Source organism: Monopterus albus, unplaced genomic scaffold, assembly GCF_001952655.1.
Source record: "Monopterus albus unplaced genomic scaffold, M_albus_1.0 scaffold37.1, whole genome shotgun sequence".
NCBI lineage: Eukaryota > Metazoa > Chordata > Actinopteri > Synbranchiformes > Synbranchidae > Monopterus > Monopterus albus.
In genome coordinates, this window is record NW_018127917.1 from 688557 (window position 1) to 697494 (window position 8938).

Genomic DNA, 8938 nt, shown 5'->3' on the forward strand with positions numbered 1-8938 from the left:
TTACTCCTGCTGGTACTGTTTCTAATCAATTTATTTAATATCTTCCAAGTACCTTCCATATTATTTTTTATTATCCTCTAATACTTTAGAGTAATATTGTTTCTTACATATCCTCAATAACGCAGTTAATTTGTTCTTATATAACTTATATTTTTCTTCCGCCTTCTTGGATCTGTCCTTTATAAATTCTTTATATAAGACATTCTTCTTTTTACATGCATTCTGTAATCCCTTACTCATCGACGGTTTCCCACTGTAATTCCTCTTGTTTTTATACTGCTTACGAGGACAGTTTCTGTCATATACTTCCATGAATATATTTAAAAATTGCTCATATGCTTTGTCTAAGTGTTCCTCTTTGTAAACTGCATCCCAGTCTTGCCCCAAAAAGTCCTCTTTTAGCCTCCTTACAGCATATTTGTTCATCACCCTCCTATAAAAAACATTTGTTTTTGGCCTTTCATTTCTAATATGGCAGTCATAAACCAATAATACTGGTAAATGATCACTGATATCATTTATAAGTAATCCACTAGACATTTTGCTATCAATATCATTAGTAAATATATTATCTATTAGTATTGCATGCTGGGTTGTTAATCTACTTGGTTTTGTAATTTTTGGGTGTAAACTACATCTGTATAATGTGTTAATAAACTCCTCAGTTCCTGTGTGCTTGTTAGGATTCAACAAATATATATTAAAGTCACCACATATGAACATTAATTTATGACTTTTTGACGAGTAATTTTCTTCCATCCAGTCATTAAATGAAGTAAATATTTACTTGGTCTGCTCCTGTTAATTAATGACAAAGTTTTAAATTGAAGTTTTTGCCCGTGCAGCACATCAGTATTAAAAAGGGGGACAAGATGTATGCTATAGGAGGTTATATTATTTTGATGGAATTAGTATTCTGTATAATATTGATGTCTTTATGGCAGTGTAGTGTTTATTCTGTAGTGTTTGTAATTTTATTAGTTGTTGCAACAGCTCAAGGTGTCTTGTTTGGTATGAACAGCAGGTTGTTGTCATGCCTCAGCTTGCATGCTGTATCTTCCTCATCCATTTTCACCAAGAATAAAATCCAAAGTGTTTCTTTTTTGTCTAGATGCAAAATCCAAAAACACAGTCTCCCCCACCGAAAGTTTAAAAAGTTGCAGATCATTGTGTTGGTACCAGTGTGACAAACAGGAGCTCACTGTTTGTGATTAAAGACTCCTCTTCCAGATGTGTGCAGAATAATCTTTTTGGACTTGAACAAAAATTACAACAACATAATTTGTGTATTCAGATGATTTATATTATGAACAGAGTCTTCTTGTACAGACATTGTATTTAAGCACTGTCCTTCTATTATCCAGCATCTGTATACTACATTAACCATCAGTTTTTCCTCATAGAAAACCCTGTTCTATGAGGACCACCACCAGCTTCCTGCACCAAAATGGACTGAACTGGCTAACCTGATTACCAGCTGCATGGACTATGAGCCAACATTCAGGCCCACGTTTCGTGCCGTCATCCGTGACCTCCACAGCCTTTTCACCCCAGGTTGGTGTAAGCCTCTCACCAGCTCCTAATGGTGTCCCAACAGCGAATCTAGGTCACACCAGCGTTGAATCTCAAATGTCTTCACACAAACAGTGTGTGTAAACATGTCAGTTATAAGGGAGAATATGAATGGTGCACTTGGTGAGGCGTGCAGCGATTGCTCTAGCACATGATTATCCCTGGCTTAGCACAAACACAAGAAAACATGAGGGTCAACTTCATTCTGTCTGAAAAACAACAAACAGGGAAGTGACTTTGATTGTGCCTTTTCTCCTGCATGTCTTTTTTTTGTACCTAGACTACGAGTTGATCATGGACAGTGACATCCTGCCAAATAGAACAGTGGGCTCTGCATGGTCGACTGGGGGCTTTGATAATCAGGACCCAACTCAATTTGAAGAAAGACACCTCATATTCTTACAGCAGCTGGGCAAGGTATGAGGACATATGTCAGCTGTTGAAGGGCAAACCCTCCTCTGTTTTGATTTAGCTTTAGGCAGCAAATACTGAAGACTTTTTAGACTCACTTAGTCCTGCATTTTAATATATCCTCTTGAGCATTTTGAGGCTGTAGCTGTTGATATTTTTGTTGAAGGCACTTAAAATTCTTACAGGTATTATAATGTTACTTTTTATTTTAGCCTTATTTTTTGTCATGAAACATGTTAAAAAGTTTTCCTCATAGATTTTGTTGCTAAAATTAGCATTGCCAGTGACTCCTTTTCCTTGTAAAATAACTTTTATTTGTATTGGTGTTTTACAGTGGGGCTCTGCGATTGTGCAAGAATCAATTAAGAACCAATTAAGTTATTCTTAATTAAGTTGTTGAGCAGAAACCATTTTAAGAAAACAAATTTTTGCCTTGAGTGAAGCCTTTTTCTGCTTGGTGCCAACATTCCTTTATCTGTGCCTCAGGTCACATTATTGTTTAGCTAGTTATCTAACTTGCCCATTTTTTGCTATTTTATCAAATTCCAGATATAGTAACGCCTTTTCTCCACTACATCATACTTTTATTCACCAGAGATTTTTGGCTGGTGTCCTAAAGCAGAGTTGTGCAATGCATTTGAATTTTGATGGACTTAAACTGAGCCTCACATCGGTCTGCACCTTATTGTGCATGCATTGTGAAATTAAGAAACAGTAAAATATGAGTCATATTATGAGTAAAAGACATGACGGCTCACTTAAGCTGGTCTTCTGTTTCAGGGAAACTTTGGCAGTGTGGAGATGTGTAGATATGACCCGCTTCAAGACAACACTGGAGAGGTTGTTGCTGTGAAGAAACTCCAGCACAGCACTGCAGAGCACATACGAGACTTTGAGCGAGAGATCGAGATCCTGAAATCTCTGCAGCATGAGAACATTGTCAAATACAAAGGTGTTTGCTACAGTGCAGGTACGGTTGACTTTAAATTAATATCTTCATTCTCATAATGTTGCAGAACTGAAAATGTTGAGGACAATAAAAAAAACAACAACTGTTTTTCACTTAAACTAGAGAAGCCTGTTTTTACACTGTATGTTTTTTTTTTTTTCACCATTTTCACCGATGAGCAAAAGACTTCAGTCACCCAGTTTTCATCAGCCTGTTATAACATCAGTGCATTTACTGTAGCTATACTTGATATAAACCAGCTGTATTAAACAGTAAGGAATGTGAACTTGATTGTAGTCTATCACATATTGTAAGTAGAATCTGTATAATAACACTGAGTATGGTAGTTAGTACATTCAACACAGGTCCCCATCAAATCCTTATTGCATTATATTAGTTGTTGTATTGGCAGTATTCTTTAGATGTTGATGGACATCCATGAAGTCTTTGGTCATGTCACCCATCTCTATATCAAACAATTGCTTTTGTTATTACAGTTTATCAGTGTCAGGCTTATCGTTGTTAAATTAGGACATACACTCTAAGTTCGTAGGTTTTTGTGGTGCTAGGTCTTGTGGGCAACACGGTTTCTTTTTTGCTTTTTCTCAGGGCGACGAAATCTTTGTCTCGTCATGGAATATCTGCCCTTTGGGAGTCTGCGAGATTATCTCATGAAAAACAAGGAGAGGATTGACAACAAGAAGCTTGTGCACTACAGTTCTCAGATCTCCAAGGTACTTCCGTTTGTCCATTTTTGTCACTGGAGCTGTTGACCACTGGAGCTAGTGATGCAAAAGTTTAGTTTACTTTTTGTCCTGTGTGTTTACAGGGTATGGAGTATTTATCAAGTAAGCGGTATATTCACAGAGACCTGGCAACACGAAACATCCTTGTAGAGAGTGAGCTGAGAGTAAAGATTGGAGATTTTGGACTCACCAAGGTTCTGCCTCAGGACAAAGAGTACTACATGGTCAAAGAACCAGGAGAGAGTCCCATATTCTGGTCAGACTCCAGTCTTTTTTCTGTGCTGTATTTCTCTGTAACGTTGGTCCTAACCCTCCTCATGACGCTGTAGAGAGTGCTGATGCTGAATAAGTGTTTCAATTAGGAAACGGCACATTTTTGTATTTGTTTGTGCCAGTATTTAGCTGTTTAACTTCTTAATACATTAAACACATAAGTAAATTTTTCACTTGTCATCTGTTTTTGGTGTGATATTGTTTTGAAATCAAAACTGCCATGCCTGACGTAGTGCTGACGGTCTTGTAAGCTCACTGCCTTCTTCTGAGATATGCAGCAGAGACATAAAGTCACACAGTGTGCTGATTTGCAGGTACGCCCCCGAGTCACTGACTGAGAGCAAGTTTTCTGTGGCGTCAGATGTGTGGAGCTTTGGAGTCGTGCTATATGAGCTCTTCACTCACAGTGAAAAGAACTGCAGCCCTCCTGCAGTAAGTGATAACACACTCATGAATGAATGCACTGGTTCTTTACTGTAGGTATTTATGTAACTTAACTTTAGATCACTGCTTTCTTGACCAAGTGTAGAAAACAGAGAAAGATCACTGAACATTAACTTAAAAGCATTGTGCAGATTCAGAGCGTTCCCAAAGTACAACAGACTGAAGCTAATTTCTTGTTTTGTTTTCCGTAATACCATATATCAGGTCCTATTGTTACTGTCTTCAGAAAATCACATTTTTTATTTAAGAAATTAGTGTAATTGTTGTGGTCAACAAATAAATTGACCTGAAGGAACAGACCTTCCGGCCTGTCAACATCTTGCAATTAACCTTTTTATTTGACATCGGCATACAGGGGTTCATGTTCTGACAAGAGAACACTAACCCTAATATTTAAACTCTGACAACAGTCAGGTAATCGTTTTATTACCTGTAATGATATTCTTGTGTTTTCTAAATCAAATAGATTTTTTTAATGTGCCTTTGTCTTGGCTGTCATCATTCTCCTCCTCAGGTTTTTATGTCTATGATGGGGAACGACAAGCAGGGACAGTTGATCGTCTATCACCTCATTGAGCTCCTGAAATCAGGCAGCAGGCTGCCTCAGCCTCTGGGCTGTCCCACAGAGGTAGGAACATGCACAGCTGCTTTCCGGAAGGAAGCAACTTTGTATGAAAACATGCATGTTTTATAAAGTTGATTGTAAATCTAAAATAATCTACTGATTGAAAAGTTGATCAACAGAAAATTAGTCAACAATTGTTAATAATCAATCATGTTACGCATTTTTGTCAGGAATACCTGACTTAAAAAGACTTTCTTGATTCATCTCAGGAATTCAGCCTGCACAGTCAAAGATGTGACTGTAAATGTATCCAGAGTGATGTTACAAAGTCTGGCCAACAACACTGTTGTTTGATCAGTTGGCACTTTTTGCTCCTAGCTTAAAAAAAAAAAAAAAACAGTGCTCTTCTCCTTGCTCTTTCTCTCAGATACATGAGATCATGGAGGAGTGCTGGGACAATGACCCTGACTTACGTCCTTCTTTCAAGGAGCTTGCCCTGCACATCGACCTGTTCAGGGACAGTAAGGAATTTTAAAATCACCTCAAGTGCCCTGCTCCTCTTTAACCAAGATGCTCTTAATATTGTTGCCCTGTTTGTGGCAAAGGGACAAAAGACCAAAAACAGGGGCCTTTTCTTGATTAATTCCAGTCTGTGACTGGAAGAGTGGAGGTTTGAATCTAGGACTAGCAGAAAAACTACTGCCAAGGTGCCTTTAAACAAGGACTCCCATTTTCTGTAATGGATCAGCTTTATGGGCAGCAGAAGAAAATAGAGGCTTGGATGCATCAACCTGCTGAAGGTGATGGTCGGTCAGACATTCTTTAACATTTTAAAAGAAGTTTATAGAGACTGTGAATAAACTATTGACAGGCCTAAAGCTAGAGATGCTTGTGTAAAATAACGTCACCATGTTTGTGTGAACATGTGTGTATGTCTCAGTCTGTGTTGTGTCCATCTGAACAAGCTAGCTGGGCTAGCTCTCACCACCCTTTTTCTCCCTCACATGGACTAATGGAGCTGTGTTTTCCATGTATGTGTGTATATACTTACAGTAAATTTGTGTACATATCTCAAGAAAAATTTTATAATTTTATAGAATGAAAATATAGTTAAGTACTATATTTGAACTTTAAGCAAGATGACAGTATAAATGAAGTACATAGAAAAGTGATTTTAAAAATCTGTTATTGTTTCATATTGGTGTAAGAGATGGTGTGAAAATTAAAGAACAGTGTAATTCTTTTGGTTCAGTTGCTGTGGAGCTCTGTGGTATTTCCACACTATGCGTTCCTGTGGAGCACCTATATACAATATATCTAACACAGTACTTGAAGGAACTCCTAGTGTTCCTTGTCTTAAGCAACACTGACCTTTGAAGCAAAAGTTAGAATGAGAAACACTACTTACGATATCCATGAAGTTGACAAGTAGTGTGGCTCTCCCGTCATGAAAAGCTCAGTCATTTTACAACAGAAGATGCAGATTAAACCCACCAGCTTCAGGTTGAAGACGCACATTGGTTTACATTTGTCTTGCTGAAACACCTTGGTATATCAGTATCCTTCCTCATTCTAGGAATGTTATCCTGTAAGTCTGGCATCATTAAAAAGGTCCCCTTAGAGAGACTGACACGTCACCAAACATTTGTTTTTTTTTTTTAAAGGTAATCCATGTTAGCCATTTAAGCTGTAGTCCACATAGCACTGGAGCACAGGGGGAGATATTTGGATATTTTAACCCCTGTAGCTCTGACAGTGTCATGTGTGCTAACTAGACCACATTACTGTCTGTACAGTAGCTGCGGCAACAGTTACTAAATATAACAGCAGTGGCCAAACTTAACTCAGTACATTTAAGGTCAGTTTTGAGGTATTTATCTTGTTTAATGTTATTTATCCCATCACAAAGTATTGTGTATATATACTCTTGATTTTACGGAAGCCCATTTCCATCTAGAAAATGTTTACCAAAGTGGAGGACATTCGACTGGTGGACATTGGTTTTGCTAATGATACACAGGGACTTGAACCAGTCTTAACGGGTGTGTGCTGTGAGGCTTGTTTGATACATGTGAGCAAAAGGTGAAGTAACATATCAAAGGTCCATGCTAACTGTATATCTTTCTTCTGCTATATCAGTGCAGTTACCTTAAACATCTGAATAAAAGTGCACTGCAATTTATTGCACAAGCTTTTGGCACAAACAGGCGAGCAGCCTGCAGAGTAGTTTGTCATAAAGTCCATAAGAGCCAGACCTCCTGACGGGGGTTATGGCTGGATGGTGGTCATATCGTCCTTTAACATCATGGGTCTTACTGCTGCTTTCCTTGAGAACTTCGGTCTCTTCTTCCTGGACATCCAGAGTCACTGACCAGCACCACCTCCTGGGTCACCTCCACAATGATCACCATGTTTCACCTAGCAGGTAAAGATGTGGTTGTCAGTCTGCAGATTTTGACTTAATTTTTTGGTGAATTTTGATCACTGCTTTTTAACCCTCTATTGCTGTGGTCTCTAAACTAGGGTTTGTAACGTAAATCTGATTAATAGGACTGAAAAAGACATTGCTCTGCTACTGGTTCTCTGACTTGTATATAATTTATTGCAATAATCTGACCTCAATCGTGCAAAATAATTAGATGTGTAATGTTTTAAATCCTTTTCCAGAATAGGCATGTCCTTCTCATGGATCCCTGCCACCACCATGGTGAGCCTCTACTTTGTACAGTGGCTGCCAACGCCAGCTCATGGGAATCTGTCTTTGCTTCACATCACCTCCATCGTAGACATTGAAACTCTTGAAAGTTGGCTGGGCCTCTTTATGCTTTTCAGGAGCATCGGTGGCTTCATCAGTCCACCTGCTGAAGGTAAGCAGTCTGGTCCTAGATTTTAATGTATACAACTTAGACTCAAAATGTCTTCTGCCATAGCACTTATTTGAAAATCTGATACATTTTGTTTTTTCTTAAATGCCTTAATCAGGTAACACTGACATAGCTCAAACACCTTGTTCAGAGGAGAAACACTGAGGAGACTGACAGCCGTCAGGAGGACTGGGAAACAGGAAAAGGCAAGTGAGACACTTGGATTTACACCTGAATGCCGTAGAGGTGCCAGAAATAGTTTTTGTTGACTTGGTCAGTGTTTCACGTGCCAGCTGCTCGGTGGTTTGACCCATTTACCCCTGCGTCACAGCTGTGTCTGCAAGTGTTCCAACACCCTTTAGGTATTCTTTTAATTGTTTTATGTTTCTGGCAACCAATACAATAAAAGGCTGGTATGCATTAAGTTTTTAGTTCATCAGGTAAAATATAACATTCCTTTATTCTGGGGATGTTTTTAAATGCCTCTTCTTGCCCCAGAACAAAGCAGCTTCTGAACAAATAAAGTCAGGCCTACCCACTTACACTGTAAAGCCCACATTGGTTCCCCTGGTTGACAGTAAACAGACTGAGAGCTCACTCAAATTACAGTGTTTGAAGAATATGCCAATATTCTGTATTTTGTCAACAAAGCGCATGAAGACAAAAACCAGTAATGTGTTAGCTCATGGTGCTAGAGGTGCTCAGCCGGTTAGTTCCTACTTAAGTTGAAAATCACAAGTTACAAATATGAGCTTTCATGTTTAATAAAGGCTCAGTAAAACTGCTGGAGGCACTATAGTTTTGTTTGTTTGGTTTTTATCAAATGTTACTTGATTATGAGGAAATTGTGCATTTGTTGAGCACAATTTTCAACTGTCTTTAATGTGCTTTTCAGTATTTATGGCAGTTTTCAAACAGCACAAAGAATAAGATATCTGGTTAATACTTGTTAGAATCAAGTTGGTTTAGTCTTTTCATGGGATGGTATAGCTTTTATGATTATTAAATGTTCATCAAACCAGTTCTTTCTATGCAATAGACTAGTCTTAAAAGGAAAACTTTTATCTTTGAAATTAACCATCTGTGTAACTTGGTACTGTAGTACCTGTTGCCC

General features: G+C 38.3%; 1 protein-coding gene across 3 annotated transcripts in view; it reads left to right on the top strand.

Annotated features, from left to right (window-relative positions):
* Positions 1 to 6595, top strand: part of jak2b (Janus kinase 2b) — a 24521-nt gene extending 17926 nt beyond the window's left edge. For all 3 annotated transcript variants that reach the window (XM_020598285.1, XM_020598287.1, XM_020598284.1), the window contains exons 17-24: positions 1404 to 1554; positions 1853 to 1989; positions 2764 to 2953; positions 3542 to 3666; positions 3762 to 3934; positions 4266 to 4383; positions 4910 to 5023; positions 5388 to 6595. In XM_020598285.1, the coding sequence (XP_020453941.1) occupies positions 1404 to 1554; positions 1853 to 1989; positions 2764 to 2953; positions 3542 to 3666; positions 3762 to 3934; positions 4266 to 4383; positions 4910 to 5023; positions 5388 to 5495 (1116 nt within the window). In that variant the 3' untranslated portion in view covers positions 5496 to 6595. The remainder of the gene's footprint in view (positions 1 to 1403; positions 1555 to 1852; positions 1990 to 2763; positions 2954 to 3541; positions 3667 to 3761; positions 3935 to 4265; positions 4384 to 4909; positions 5024 to 5387) is intronic.
* The last annotated feature ends 2343 nt before the right edge of the window (positions 6596 to 8938 follow it).